Raw genomic sequence first — 16,368 nt, 5'->3', positions numbered from 1 at the left:
AGCGAGAAGGATAGGAAAGGATCGAGGGACCTAGCGAGAACCTACTGAATGCAGGTTTTTCAGCGTCAAGTCTCCCAAAAATCCCGAAACCGGCTGATAAAGCGACGATTGACGCGATCGGCACATGGCGCGAGCACGCTGGTGTACGTGCACTAGGCGCCCTTTTCGCGCCGGTCGCGAGACGACGATTGCTCGCGGGCAACCTGTACGGCGAAGCCGTCTGGCGGTGTGTTGGTGGTCGCAAGACTTTATATAAATAATCAACGGCCGCCTGGTCGGTCGAGTGAGTTGAGTTCAAACGCGTGCACAGCATCAGTCGCAGCAACCTGCGCTCGTTCCGCCTAGTGAGAGACGATCGTCGATCGCGCCCGTTCCGAGCTGTTCACCGATTGCTTTCTTTATCGTCTTGGTCTGTGCGCGAGTGCCGACCGGATAGAAAAGTAACAAGCAAACACACAGATCGAAACGCAAACGATGGCCCATCTCTCCTTCGCTAGCGCCATGGCACTACACTCTGATAGTAACAGTGCCGGTTGTCAAGCTTGACAACGTCTGCTCCGAAGCCAAACCGAGAGCGATCAACACCAGCATCCACCCTCGGATATCTGCCCGGCAGGTCCTTTCGCATCCATCTCGGTTTGACCATACGAGCCACTCGCTCATCTCGCGACGTCTCTCGTCCTGCGAGCACATTCAGTGGAGCTGCAGTTTACAAAGGACCAATTTGTGTAAGTACGGCAAAGCCACCATTTGTGTTGTTGAACTCATCAGGAACTCGTGCCGTCCGCATATGTGAACATGCGTTTTGGTTTGGTGGAGCTAAGACAGTGAGTGGTGAAGTTTCAGTGATCGTGGGCATGTGTTTATTTATTTTATAGTTGTATGTCACCCCTAGGGATCTTGCACCTAGATCATACACCTCTGAGGGACCGAAAACCGCATGAACCGCACGCGAGGCCATAAACACGAACTTGACGATCGTTGAAGCGATCAAATTTGAGTCCGCCGAAGCGTATCCTCCTTCTGCGTATGACCCAGAAAAAAAACCTCCACCCACCAACAGTGGCGTTTGGTACTTCCGTTGCGATTGTCGTATCGTTTAGTGTGTAGTCCAGGCTGACTGATGCTTATTTGTATCATTCGTTGAACTAGTCGAGTGATAGCAGCATTTCATGCTCTCAATATGCGGAATAATCAGATGATAAGGGTCGTGGAACCTTAGTGGTCGAGGTGATTACTTTAGTAGTCGCGGTGCTATATGGATGCTACTGTACGTCATCGTGATAAGGTCACCGAAAGTATGCTCGCGTTTGCAAACGATGGAAAGGAGAAAGCGACATTGTGTGTATTTTTCTATCAAAATTCAGGCCCATCGTTTGGGACAGTGTGGCCATAAATCATTGGAAGTGTAACGTTTTTACGCGCAAGTTGGGCGATGTTGGGCGTGTGTGCTTGCTTTCTTTGCGATCACAGCATAGCCTTCGTTTCGTCGAAGCTTTCTACTCATGGAGTCGGTTGATTCGGGTGTATTATTTGTATTCGGGATTGTTCGACAATGTTTAAGAATGGAGCAGCTTGCTTGAAGTATCACAAAAGCCGCAACAATGGGAATTTCAATGGATCGTCCCAATTTGCCATATGATCGCGTGATTGGTAGCACTGACCAGGCGGTATTTTTGTCCCACGATAGGGACGATTGTTGTTACTGAGTGGTATTTTCAACTTGAGAGCGTGTTCGCGATAGGGGCATGGACCAGACCATTCGAAAACAGTACCATAATTTTCATTCATCGCAACACCGTTCGGATTGTCCGATAGGAGGTCACATCCTCGCGCGATTTTCCCACTGTGGATTGTTTTTGCGGGAGGTTTTATTTTGTTTTGCCTTTTCCGACCCAAACTGGCGTAGCGTGCACGAGTAGAAGTTCATGCGTGGTTGAGAAATTTACCCTTGCACGCGGACGTAGCTGAGAATTCGCCTCTACCGCCCGAACGGAGACTATAAAGTAAGATAAATTTTTGCGATCTTATTTGTTGCCATGGCGTGTGGGTTGATCTCGAATGAAACATATCCACAGCAGCGTCGGATTCCTTTGGCGCTCTGATACCGTTCTCTGAAGGTGTTCGAGTTGTTCTCACCCTTCGTAACACGCTCACGAGAAGCGTGATCGATTCGGCTATCCCTGAAGGGCGCCTTAGGGAAAGCTTGGCGAGCAATCAATCAAACATCGCCGGCAACCGCGAAATGATGCGTTATATCGTGGCTTCCGCGGAAGTTCTGCTGGCGACCTGTGTGGGAGGTGAGATGCTGGGAACACGATTGTCCGGTGAAGGAAACCGCAGATAACAACCGGTGGCGACTGCAGCTTTTGCCGCATCACAGGCGCCTAGGGGAAGCCCCGGCACACAATGGAGCGATCAATTCCCGCCGCATCAAGGCGGTTTGTCGGGGAACGATAGCTGCGTAGATTTGAATATTCACCAATGTCGACTTTGATGAATGTGCGCCGCAAGGGTTGTGGTGCAATCTCCCAGCCGTGATGATAGGGAGAGGAGATGCTTTCCGGTGGGAGAGGTTGCGATTGTTTCGTCAAGGTTGCTGACTGGCATGTATGCGGGAATACGGTAGAATAAATAACATACGCAAACGTTCAAAATACTATCACTGAAAAAAACCACAACAATTGTAGCGGCTAACTCTGTTGACGAGAGAACGACTACTTCGGCGAGATATTTTTTTTGCAAACCATTGCCAATTTAAGCTCATTGTGCGAGATTAAATGAAAAGGTTTTCTTATAAAAAAAAAACATGTATAAAAAACTTTATAATTGACTGACTGACGTAAATCATCAAACACATGGCAGTAGACGGTTGAGCTTTAGTGGAAACCATAAATTGCAAATTATTGTTAGTTTGTTGGTCTCGCTGTGCAAAACGAGTGGCTTAGCTAGCATAACATTTGAAACAGCGCTTAGCTTCCCCTAGAGACCAGCTATACCATGCTGAATAAGATGCCGGTAGTGCATCGGCACTCAGATTGATTGTCAACCCCTCGAATCGAAATGGTATTACCGGGGTGGCATGGATTTCTTGAACACTTGATAGCACCTCCAGGTATGTAGGGATTACCGCTGGTCTAAAGTATGTGACCGGCATTTTTAGTGATTCTTACCGAGTAGCAATTGCTGCCGACAACTGGCGAGCAGTCAATCGAACCTGGTAAAGTACCGGAATAGTACAGCCCCCAGTCAGTTCCGCGGTACATTGTCTGATTGTTGATAAGCGACCGGCACATGCCCGAGTCAACACAACACGTCTAAGAAGCCGCAGGTTATAAAGTTCACTCGGGGATAGACCATTGCAGATAGGCTACCGTTGCGGTTGTGTAGTTGCGACTAACGCGGCCGTAGATTTACCGCTCCGAATGTGTCATAAATTAGACGGCAAGGGACATGAATCGGTGCATTCGCCGTGGCATATTACTTATGCTCGAGAGCTCGTGGGTTGCGTGTGGCGGTATAAATATTTAATCAGTTCGCTTGAGCTATTCTTCGTGCCTTTCTGTCCAAGTGATGTCGGCAAGGACGGTATAATGATTAATGAGTCGACGAGCGCGATGACCCACAGCGATGGATTAGCGTTTTTAAAAGAAGGAAATCGAAAGTTTAGAGTGGGCAGATGATCGGATGATCTTCACTAATGAATTCTCTCTTGCAAAACTTTATTCTTTATTTCACTGTACGTCAATGAGGTAGGCCACTGATAGAGGATTCGTCCATTGACACATAACCGTCTGTTGGCAACTTTGTTACTCACAACTCTCGTGATCATGACTTTGAACACCATATTAGGTTGTGTGATGAGAGTATTGATCTCGTCTGAATGCGTTCAATAACGTTATGGTGCGTCGCAAAACGATGGGAACGGTCGTAGTGTTAATCTCAAACGCATGTTCCTGTACGTGACAACAACGAGAAACGTGCCATTCCAATGAGGTACGTGATCATGACGACATCATGCTATGCATAATGTTGCAGGTAGTTCGCGTCTTATTTTCTCGTCTCTTTTACCTTCACTGGCGATCGCATACGTTCAGCGACATAGTGAGGGATGCCAGAGACTGTTCGTCCCGTCTACTGTTGGTAACGAACAACACTAGTGGTAGAAAATGTGTCTGGAATGCCATTATCAAACTGGGATAGATTTCGTGTGTTATCGTAGCATTTCGCACTGTGCTCGCGCGTTATGCGAACGGACTAAAACTTGATGGAAAGCTGAGCACCTTTTTACCTGCCTGTCCCTTTTCTGGTCGGACCGGGCTAGTGAAGTTTTGCAATTTTTGGAAAGGTCATTTTCTACACGCTCTTTTCGGTGCCGGTTGGTTGCGTGTTTTCATCTCCCTTTTGTGGTCAATTTTCTCTCCCGTCACCAGCGATCATTACAGACCAAGCCAAGACATTGAGCAGATCGCACTATATCGCGGCGATCATCGACAGGTGCCGAATATTATTCTCAATTTTCATTAATGTGCCTTTGCTGGGGTGCTGCGAAAACTTATGTTGCGTTAGGTTGCTGTGCTGCTATTACTTTTCACCACCTCGTACAAACGACGGCGCTGGTGCATGTGTGGGTCTTATTAACATTGTTTATTATCGACTGCGAGTGTTGTTACCAAACGTAATGGGGACGGCGGTAGCTTAATAATGAGCCAGAGCTCTCCGAACTTCCACACGGAAAACGCAATCGTTTCGCGTGGACGTGCTAAACAGTGCAGTCGATTAAAAGTGTACCAACTCGTGGTAAGCGCAGCGGCAAGGTGTTCAGTTGGGGTTCACCCAATGGTTTCAAATAAGCATACACACTTATGAAGATCATAATTCATGAGCAATACGTAACCAAGTGATCTTTAGTACGGAGAAAACGCATCTAGTGAAAGTATGATGGTGTCGCTGAACGAGTGATTCTTCTGCGGCTGAATCGTGTGTAGAAAAAGGGTTCAAATGTGCAAACAGGTCACGAAATTTCGAATCTTATGTAACTAGTAACCGGTTTCTAGCTTAAGTTTTGGCGGTTGGAAGCTGTCCATATCAGTTCGAGGACATTTAAAAAAGATTTCATCGGACATTTTGTTCCATTCGACATTCGTTAGAGTTACATGTTTGTTTCAGTGCGCCGTAAGTGCGACGAGAATACGAGTTTCACAGAGCAAGTGTGTTCGGCACGTTTCTCAAATAAAGAAACATAGCTGTGTTGGGAAACGAAAAGGGCACTCAAACATGTATCGATAGAGTAAAATAACACCTGAAAATCCCCTTCATTTTCCTGGCCTGTTGAGTGTAAGCTTGTTAGATCTCCATTTTTCGTGAAGTAATATTGACGTAATCATCCTTCAGAATGATAGAGTTAAGCTTTATGATACTCTACTATAACAATGCTTCGCTTTTTCGTTCTTTTCCCAAATAGAAATGTTTGCTAAACACCTGCATCTACTTCAGCTACACTAAGGACGCATTATAGCATCTTTATCGTGGCGCCTATCTTTGTCTAGTCTTACTTCTGACGCAGTGTGGAAACAAAGTTGAAGCAGCAGCACATCCCAACACCGTGCATTCGAGCAGAACGTATCGAAGTGCAACAGTAGACAACCCTGGCAAAGCACAGCGCTAGCAGAACAACAGCAGTATTATTACATCCCACCATTAATTGTCATCGTTCCATCGTTAATCGGTTGCTGCAGGGCAGCTAAAGCTAAGCTTAACCAAAGGAGAAAGTGAGAGAGAACACCACAACAGGGTATTATCATCAACTAATCATGACGGTCAGCAAGGAGTATCTGGCTAATGCCGAGCCCCAGAAACCAGAACGTAAGTACCATTTGCATCACGGGGTGAAAGCTTCTTTCAGAAGGGTTACTTTATAGAGCTGTGAAGGCGTAAAAGTCCTGTGAATGCTGTGACCCTCCATGGTTCCACTTGCAAGGGCAACAGTTCGGCAGCGGGCACCTGCGTTGTGAAACACACACGTGTGGTAAGCACCGACCGTGACATTGAGAGGCTAAACACCATACAACCTGCGGTTGTTGCCTACTCGGCCGGTGGATGCTACATTCGGTTGTGCCCGCATTTATTTATTTATTTTGCTCACACGCTCTGGGGCCGTTGACGCGAACCGGTTTTGTTTTGTGGTGCTGTTTTGCATGTTTGCCCACCACATCACACCCTAGCATAAGCATCCTGGTCACACCGATAAGGTGCGCGATCCATGTATGCTTCCGGTTTCCCACCGCACGAGATGCGCGCGAATGCTCTTGATTGCGGAAGTAGTGCCGTTCTAGTCGTACGGTTAGCTGGCAGGATTCATGCTGAGCTGGCAAAAGCGCCCCATCTGGTGTGGCCTCTGCGGCGCCGCAGTAAGGACGGATGCGCAGTGAAGCGTACGCGAGGAAAACGTGCCACCACACGAACGCATGTGTGTCGTCACGTGGTTCACGGCCGACGCGCCAATGTGGAATGTGCAAACCTGATGTTGAGCGTGGCATTGCCTATGCGGGGCACGTTCGGTTGCAGTTCTCGCTACGGTTAGGTGAGGTATGACTGGGATTATTGACTTTATGCACCAGTGGGACAGTTTACACCTGACGTCAGGACAGGTTAACAACGGTCCATAGAGCTCGATACTGTTCCGTAGAGTTGGGTAGAAAGATCACCAATTAAAAATTAGCTTAAAATTACGACCACGCCTTTACGAGCGACATTTATGGAATGCTTTCCCGACGGGCAGTTATTAGTGAATGCGATAGCGTGAACTGACTGATCCAATCATTGCGAAAATGTCAAAAGAATTCAACGTTCCACAGGCTAGCTTGGGTCGATGATTACTTCAGCTTTTGGAAAAAGCTAAATTGTTATTTTTGTTCTTTCCCATGATTCGGAGTTACGAAATTACACAAAAAATCAAGCAGAAATAATTATACCTTCGGCGCCAACGTTCGCATTTTATGAGAAATTCCGTTTCATCGTTTCACCGGCTAGAATGATGATGATCGACAGATACCGAATTGTGATGGAATGTTTCAAAAAAAAAAAAACGAGAGAGCCGCGTGTTTGCTGATAATTTAGCAGAGAGTTTCCTGTTTGCTTGACTGTCGTGTTTTTATGTTGCGGATGTTTTGTCATTAGCACAATTTGAGGTGTATTCGTATCGGCTTAGAAGATGGTGCAACGCACGCCGTCGGCTACGGACTTTGAACAATGTTTTCCTCATAAGGCCAACGATATTATCTACCTTCAGCCTTTGGTGACTAATTCAAGGGGGGCCAAAAGTGTCACCATATTTGTCGGTAGACGTAAAAAAGACGGAGTACAAATTGTTATATTCTCGTTAGTCATATTCATAGCCGGAAACCATCAGGGTGAAAAATGTTAGCGGACTTCGGTGTCGCTGCTTCATTCTTTATTAGCATAAGGAATGCGAAATGCCCTAGAGGACTCATGAAATTAGCACCAATCTTTCTTCCTCTCAAGGATTCGTTGGTTGAATGTTGGCCACATACGCACAAAAGCCAATAAATCCAGACCAACGAATTAAGCCATCAAGCGTTGGCGACAAATGGATCATTTCCCGTTGGTCCACGCCATGCATGTGCCAATTGTTCAATTATCGCTCAACGTGGGTATTGTGGAGGATGATAGATATTGCCAATTGCGCAGACAACTACCGGAACAAGCTACTAATTGGATCTTCAATATGTGATTTATTAGATAATTTAAACCAGCCCGGTTAGGTTTTGTGATGAAGCGTTTCAAGCGTTTTTGACGATAACAGCGCTCCCTAGCGAGCAGTAGAAAATAATATGGCGGTCGATATAAAGGTACCCTTACACGACAATATATACCTGATGTAAGATTATCATGTTTAGAATCGGATTTTTTAAAACCATGACGATATAAAGTGGTACAAATTTTAATCCAAAAATGAAACTTATAAATCGATATTGATTGTTATCCTATTGCAAAACCATATGAAGTATTAAAGCATGAGTTGCGGATTTTCTAAAACACAACGTACCAAGAAAAGCAAATTTGTTTGTACATGTTGTGAAACGTAGTGCAAGGACGCACTGATTCTTTTAGTCATTGGAAGTGGCGTACAAGTACGCACAACACCTGTACAGGTGCTTCCTTTGATGACCGATTAAAGGTGACTGGCGTTGTAGCGGAGTCAAAGCAATGTCTCCCCTCGAAGATAATGGTACTAGTCGAGCTGATTCACCATCGCTTCACTATCAACGGCGCAGTATCTTGCTCGCGGTCTTAGCTGTTTGACAAATAGTCCACACTATACTGCGTGACACTCATGCGAAGGGAAGCCCTTGTTTGGTGCTGGGCAATGGTAATGGACGGAGAGTGGTACTGTTCCTCGCTGCCTCGAAGTCCCGGTTGAACTACGCTCAATTATTAAGCTCCAATAAAGAACGATCTCATGGCACGAGCGCGTTCGTAAAGCTGCCTCCAATTTCATGAAGTTGACTTCATGTGGGCGATGGTGAAGATTAACTTAAGCTGCAGGTGTAACTCAGCTCCACAGAACTAGCTGGTGCTCTAAGGTCATAGGCGTGGGACGCATTTATAGGGAAGATTCTGTTTGTCGTTCTTGCAGCCGTTCTAAGAATACAGCGATATATACTATTTAAAACAAGCACTAGCGTAGGCGCCATTCGAGCGACATCATTCCTTTCTTAAAGTCACCTTTCATAAAGTTGAACGATTTAAAGAATACTTTTAGAGAAGTATTTACTGAAGATTTTTGATTATTTGATCATGTAAAGCTTTGTAAAAATGATTCAACAAAATTTTTTCATGGCTATTTTTAATGTAAAGTCAATATAATAACGTATAACTCAAACTGATGATAATCCTAAAACAAATATCCTGAAGATGCCGGATCTTGGCGATTAGGATACCTTTAGCTCGCTGGCGTGACGAGATATCAAGCTGAAGATGTGCTTTTCGTCTGTTGGCGCTAGATTCTGCTCGGAATCAACAAGTGTAGGGCGTTTCAGAGCTCTCGGGCGTGTTGTGTTACGCGTTGTCGGAGTTACTCCGTTTACTCAGCGTAGTGAGCGTCGGTAGACGGTATTGGACTATTTTTAAAACACAAATGACCAAGCAGATACACGGGGCGGGGTATTTTTAAAGATGTTTTGTTGGCGTGGGGATGATTTCTTTAGTCTAAAGTGCCGCTCTCGCGGTGATGACCAGAACCTGTTGTAAGCATGAATCCAATCCCATGTCTTCCAATATAAAATGTTTGTTCACGAACGTTGTAAATATGAATGCTTTATAAAAGGTTTGAGAAAATTCAAATCTTCATAGCATTTTTATTGTTCATTGGCCTTGGTAGATAAATAATTTATTGTGATCTAATATTTCGTACGATGAAAGTTTCGAAGATTGCTCTTGATCCATATATGGGTAAAGCGAGAACGTTCTGATCCATGGAAAAAGGTCAGTGTCTGAAGCGTTTCTAAATTATTTAATTTTATCTGCCCAATCAAGTATTAGCGACAGTGTTGCGCGAACGGAGGGCATCATTCACTTCTCACTATTTACTCGACCAATTGTAAAGAAGTAAGAACTAGGGCATTGTGACACGCCGTTTGCAGTACCACAGAGGAGGGACCACGCGGTGCTTTAGTTACCCTGCACCACCGTGACCAGCGCTATTCGTAATGCGTTTTCCAATACAATCTTCGTTAGAAATGTGGGTGTATACGTACCCCAGTCCGTTACATGGCTCTGGTTTTGATCTCGCACGCACGCCTGTTTTCCAACGCAGTGGGCGCCTCCATAGTTACACCGCGTGAGGTCGATCACCACGGCAACCGCATGGTGTCATTTTTTGACAGCTTCGTACCCGGCGTTTCGATTTATGCTGCTGAACATGTTTGTTTTTGTAGCGTGTAAGTTGCTCTTCGCTCTCATATTTTGGCTCGATGAAAATTGTTCGACTCGGAGCATATATACGCGCGGTTGCCTTTTTTCGAGTGTGCGTCCCCGTGTGGTGTTGATAGTTATACGAAGCGAACGCGTTATCAGCATCGCGAGCGGAATTGAAGGCGCGAACCGTGTAAATCCGCGTGCGTTGAAGAAGTACCAGGGTTAAGGCGGGTCTCGTTCGAAGGTCTGGCCGTGTCCGGTTTTTGTGCAACGTGCGTGTTAGTGAACGCTACCAAATAGTGTACGGTTCGTCGCGAGAGAACGCCGTTCGAGCATAGGAGCAATCAAAGGTCTTGAAAAACTCCTGAATGAAAGAGCGTTTAGTACGGTAACGCGTGTTGGGGGAAGTGCTCAGTAAAACTTGGGGCTTATACTACCGGTTTGAAAGTCTGCGCACGACGCGCTTGATAAGCGACGCGACAGGCGTCAACTCCAGCCTGCCATTCCCGGATCCCATCGCCACCTGCCGGTTGATAGTGCGGAAAGAGACGAAACCGGCCTTGCGGCTTCTCGTTCTCGCGCATCATCCCGCCATGAGCTAGGGTTGTATTTACATACACCGCGCAAGGCGGCCCTGCCGAGTCCTCCACTATCTGGCAAACGACTTGGCGAGGGAACAAAACCACCGCTGCAAGCAGCAAACGAATCTCAGTTCTCAGAAGTGATCGCGCAGGGACTGGTCGTGCACATATCTGCACATCGCGCATTCATTCGAGGCTGGATGCAGCCTCATTGACGTTTCGTTCTACACGTGAGCGGATGGAGGCGCCCGCTTCCAAACAGATGAGCTTAAATCAAACGGTGTTTGCGTCAATCAAGCGGTGTGGATCTCGCTCGAGTCCGTCGGTGGTGCTGGAACGTAGTGTAAACAAGTGGTGTGCAGTGACCTGATCAAGGAGCAGGGAATGTACCACAGGACTCCTGAACGGCTGCTGATTTTGCTTATCTGTGCCGGATCGAAGCTGGCACCTCGCGTGACCAAGTGTCCTCTCCTCTTGACTCTGTCATTGCACTCGAGCAGCAACATGTGTGCACGTGCGCGATAGGTTATTATATTTGAACGAGTTTTTCAACATTTGGCACCGTCCCGGATTGGGGACCATCTCCTCTTCTACGCCCTCGTTCAGGGATAATTCCGAGAGACAGTATTCAGCCCGGTGTCGACGGTCTCCCGCAAAATGACCGAGAATCGAGCACGCGCAGGCCATGTGCTCGTGTGGGAGCAAGCAGAAATGTCCACGGACGAAGGCATCATTCCCGAAAGTAAGAACAAGTGCATCTGTTGCAAAGAAAGCGGGGGCTGGGACACGGGTCAACTAAGATTTGTGGGTATATTTATGACTCGCTGCGCTATCGCAATTAGTGTCATCAATAGAACAGCTTCGACGGATTGTTTTAAATTGTTGTGCCCGATTACTCGAATGAACATTGGGTAAAGTGTGCTGGAAGTTTACGTTGCAAAACAAAGAAGCTAACTAACTGGAAGGGTTATCGTCTAGAAATTTCATTTCATGCCATTTCCTATCAACTGATATTGATATTGAAGTTGGTTGTTTGTGCTCAGAATCTAATCTTCAGCAATTATAGTACATAACAGCAATGGCAAAAAGGAAGAGTAGTGCGCGATCATTAGCAAATAAAAAGATCAACTATTCAATTAATCAATAAATCGGCGCTAAAGCCAATGAACGTCGGCATCCCAAGACTGCCGATAGAAATGAAAGTATGTCTATCGAACGTTAGTATTCAGGTGAGAAGTGTGATTAGATTAGACACAAGCACAGTTAATGACCAGCCGTTGCTGGTTTCATCACCAGCACCCGAATGAAGGTGGGATTAGATTGTACTTTGATAACAAATATTTGAAATAACTCGTAGTGCTCGTTATTAGGTCGTGCCTACTCATGCAGTAGGTCAACTAAGTAAACGTCATAACCATGCTCGCGATACATTCGCTGCTGTGTTGCTATCTTAGGCTTCTTTGATTGAAAGTGACAGAGGCGATTTATATCAGGAGGGCAGGTTAATACAACGCACGTGCAGATGAGACTTGTACCTTGACCAGGGAAAACACGAAGGACACCGTCGGTGAGCGTGCTGGATGAACTTGAGTGGGCGTGATCACGCACATCAGCGTGAAGATGGTGCAGTCTCTTTTCAAAACCTACTTTATCTGATCAAGCTCATCACACGATGATCCAGTCGGATATGCCCCATTGAATGTTTTTTTTTCAATTGGACACAATTTTAAAATTACGCTCCGTAATGTTGTCCATGAAGACGATGCCGGGAAAGCAAATACTGGATCTGAAATGTATTACACAGTGTTGTCGTTGGGTGCCCCGAGTAGCTAGTTAGTTTTAAAGAGTAGGCAACATTTGTTTGATCCATTTATCTCCCCAAACATGCGGGGTGCAACGAACACCGTATTTTTTCAATTCTGTCACCTTAGTAGACATAAGTACAAACTGGTTGACCTCGTTCGTTCATCCAATGTCCAGTATCATGCATGCCGCTTGCAAAAAGATGCTTCGAGTGTTGCATTGCTAGAAGCTGCATCTCTACGTGCATGCTTGTGTTTATCGTTGGATTATGGAGATCTTATGAGAAGTTTATCTGTGTTTATCCTATGAACCGAGCAAATTCGTTGAAGTGGAAGCAAAGAAAAATTGTTTTTTTACTCACAGTCGTAAATACTGGCGACAGTGTCTGTTGCTGGCACAAATTGTTTAACGGTTGCACTAACACCAGCACCATAAATAAATCCGTCCTGTTTCGTTATCCCTATGGTGGGTGAAAGAGTTACAGAAAATATGTGCAATGTTGCAATTTTGTCCATCATGTTTGCTCAGAGGAGCTTAGAGGTGGCCGCACACTGACAGCTGGCACGTGCGCAGTATTGACCGAAGCGCAAAATATAATCTTACGGTGTCTTGCTGCTCAGCTGATCGCTGCCTGAGGGCATTGGTTTACCCCTCATTAACTTTCGGCTCGTGCCACGACTATGCTTTCCTTACGATTTGTTTACATCGCTTGCTCGAGCTTGGTTTAGCTTGCCAAAAAACAGCTAGTGCTGTTCGCATGTTACGGCAGCAAACGATTGATTTGACAAATCGTATGAGAACAGATCACGTCATCCGTGTCGATCGAATGTAAGCTTCATTTCCTTTACCAGCGCAGGACATATTACTTGGCGATGAGCATCAGCTAACTTGCTTATTCTCTGTTAGATTTCAGGTCGTTTTCCACTAACGCTGTGGATGTATGAATTGTGTCACACATAGCATACATTTAGGCGTTTAAATTACTCTGACCAGAGCAGGGATTTAATTTAGAAAGATTATAACAGGAGGTTTAATAATGCCTTTCGCTACTAATTTTCATTTTATTTTACTCTTGATATTTGTGATTACTTACAGAACGGTTTGGAACACGACATTACATCGTGTTCATGTTGTTCCTCGGCATGGCAAACGCGTACGTCATGCGCACAAACATGTCAGTTGCCATCGTAGCCATGGTGAACCAGACGGCAATTGAGAAAGAATCGGAGCTGCTCGACGACGAGTGCCCCGATACTGATTACGGTGACGAAAAGGACGAATCACAGGACGGCGAATTCATATGGAGTACCAGCATGCAGGGCTACATCCTGTCGTCCTTTTTCTATGGCTACGTCATCACGCAGATCCCGTTCGGTTTGCTCGCAAAGCGATACGGCGCGATGCGCTTCCTTGGCTGGGGCATGCTCATCAATTCGGTGTTCGCGTTCGTCGTGCCCGTTGCTGCTCGACAGGGCGGTGCCGGCTGGTTGATCGCTGTGCGTTTCATCCAGGGTCTCGGTGAGGGTCCGATTGTACCCTGCACACATGCCATGTTGGCCAAATGGATTCCTCCGAACGAACGATCACGTGTTGGCTCGATCGTGTATTCAGGGGCGCAGTTTGGAACTGTCATTTCGATGCCACTTTCCGGTTTGTTGGCGGATCACGGGTTTGACGGTGGATGGCCATCGATCTTCTACGTGTTCGGCATTATCGGAACGGTATGGTCGATAGCCTTCCTGTGGACCTGCCATGAGGATCCGGTTACGCATCCCAGAATTCGGGATGACGAGAAGAAATACATTCAGCAGTCACTATGGGGTAATGCATCCGTACACATTCCACCAATCCCGTGGATGAACATCGCCAAATCGATGCCATTCTACGCAATCCTGTTGGCACATCTTGGCCAGAACTATGGCTACGAAACGCTGATGACGGAGCTGCCTACATACATGAAGCAGGTCCTTCGGTTCTCCATCAAGACCGTAAGTATTGCGTCTTCAAAAATTTATTTTGAACTAGAGCATGTTGCACATGATTATTGTCATCAATTTATTTCAGAATGGCGTTCTGTCAGCCTTGCCCTATTTGGCTATGTGGCTGTTTTCCATCGTAGTCGGATGGGTAGCGGACTGGATGCTGACGTCGGGACGCGTCAACCACACCTGGACGCGCAAGATCTCCAACAGCATCGGCCAGTACGGACCTGCGATCGCTCTTATCGTTGCATCGTACACTGGTTGTAGCCGGGCGCTCACCGTTGCTATTCTTACGATTGGTGTCGGCCTCAACGGTGGCATCTACGCCGGTTTCAAGATCAATCATCTTGACATCACACCCCGGTACGCGGGCGTACTGATGGCATTCACAAATTGCTCAGCCAACTTGGCCGGACTTCTAGCACCGATTGCTGCCGGTAACATCATCGAGGGCAAACCGACGATCGCTCAGTGGCGTATCGTGTTCGTGATAGCCGCGTGTGTCTACATCTTCACGGCGACGTTCTACAACATCTTTGCGTCAGGTGCACGCCAGTTCTGGGATAATCCGGAAAATGACGAGCCTCAGAAGCCCTCCATCGAGGCCCCAACACACAGTGAAATGAATGGTAGCTCTGCCGGAAACGGAACATCAGGGACTCTGGTGCATCGCACCATTAACGAGCACCAGTCATAGAATGGATCCAGTAATCGATTCCGGAGCGGCAGGTCGAAAATAACCTAGCCGTGATCATCAACCAAACATATCAGCGTGACAGTGGTCTTCGGAATGAGTTAAGAAACTAGACGTATATAACACATCTGTATTTATAAGGGTAAAACGAATATTTCTTCAACACGTACAAGTTAAGCAAAACTTTCGTGGTTGTTTTCACCACCAGTTGTAGCTTGTGGATGTATGTTTATGTTTCTCAATGTTTGTTTGGCACTAAGCATTGCTGCTTATGTGTAGTAAGAGCTGTTCAATTTAGTTCTGTTTTTGGTCATATGTGTTTTCTTGCTATACTTGAACAAAGTTCACTTCGTTAGAAGTGTTTTTTTATTATTGTTTCATTGCAACTAACTTGAGTAATATCATATTTATTTTGCTCTTGAGGTTGTGTTTTTTTCAATTGTGTCTTTATCGTACACTTTATTGTGAAATTATGTTTACGAGTTAATTTTATTTCAGGCTTTTTTGCGATATATTTCTTTTGTCAATTCCTAATTCCTCGTATAATTTATACAAATGTAATTATTGATATTTGTCTAGATCCGCACAGTCCTTTGTGTGATGTAAATATTTGCCTAGCGGCTAATCGAGAACGTACAACCACTAATAGACCATAGAAGTCTGGATCAGCATTGTCGGAAGAGGCGTTTGAGCAATAGCACTGGGCACATGATGGTTCCGGTATTCGTTAGCGAATGGGTGGATCCTGAACCGGCACCAGACGTAGTCGAGTGGGTGTTAAAGAGAGCGCGTGTTTGCGTAAAATGAATGTTTGTTAGAACGAAACAGTGTAAACAAAAAAAAGCCTCATTAATGTTAAAACGCGAATGAAGATGGAAAATTGTTAAATTGTAAAATACTATTACATCGGAATGCTACATAAGCGTAGCAGCATCATATTCCACGATGGCGATGCGAATAGTATAGAACAAAGACGTGGAACACACAATAAGATGATAATAAAACGATAATGATAATTTTGTTATAATGCGAACCGAACAAAAACATAGCCTGGTAACATAATTATTTCACCGAAATTCGCCTCGCTTGTTGACCTCGCTGAGTAAGTCGTCAGCAGGTGGCAGAGTGCGTCCGCATCGCGAGAGCTCACAGTTGACATAAATTGAAGTAATGCGAGTACATAATTCTTCCTCTTCCGATGCCGCACCTATTTTGTCCGCCAGCACCAGGTCCACGCCGGCGTTGGTGGTTGTTTATTTCTTTCTACACCTCCGGCACGGTTCGTCATCAAAACCAATCGGACTTCGGAGCAAGCCCATTGCCGATGATGGTGACCGACGTCGACGTTGGCGTGACACGCGAAAACCTG

The 16,368-nt window shown here is 45.9% G+C and overlaps 1 protein-coding gene across 2 annotated transcripts; it reads left to right on the top strand.

Annotated features, from left to right (window-relative positions):
- The first annotated feature begins 393 nt into the window (after positions 1-393).
- On the top strand, positions 394-16,036 carry LOC128721849 (putative inorganic phosphate cotransporter). 2 transcript variants are annotated; one of them, XM_053815649.1, is made up of 4 exons: positions 394-728; positions 5,465-5,865; positions 13,419-14,311; positions 14,388-16,036. In XM_053815649.1, exons 2-4 carry the CDS (start codon positions 5,814-5,816, stop codon positions 15,000-15,002), a joined length of 1,560 nt encoding a protein of 519 aa, XP_053671624.1. In that variant the 5' UTR covers positions 394-728; positions 5,465-5,813; the 3' UTR covers positions 15,003-16,036. The 2 variants fall into 2 exon arrangements, with proteins under 2 accessions (XP_053671624.1, XP_053671623.1); XM_053815648.1 differs by lacking the exons at positions 394-728; positions 5,465-5,865 and adding an exon at positions 11,178-11,262.
- Positions 16,037-16,368: the final 332 nt, after the last annotated feature.

Source organism: Anopheles nili, chromosome 2 (assembly GCF_943737925.1).
Source record: "Anopheles nili chromosome 2, idAnoNiliSN_F5_01, whole genome shotgun sequence".
NCBI lineage: Eukaryota > Metazoa > Arthropoda > Insecta > Diptera > Culicidae > Anopheles > Anopheles nili.
This window is presented reverse-complemented; position numbering and strand designations above follow the sequence as displayed.

Bases quoted from the DNA above. Each gene is read 5' to 3' on its own strand.
- LOC128721849 (XM_053815648.1), top strand. From the start codon at position 11,178: ATGACCGAGAATCGAGCACGCGCAGGCCATGTGCTCGTGTGGGAGCAA. The intron at 11,263-13,418 runs GTAAGAACAAGT...GATTACTTACAG, and splicing joins CGAAGGCATCATTCCCGAAA to AACGGTTTGGAACACGACAT. The intron at 14,312-14,387 runs GTAAGTATTGCG...AATTTATTTCAG, and splicing joins TTCGGTTCTCCATCAAGACC to AATGGCGTTCTGTCAGCCTT.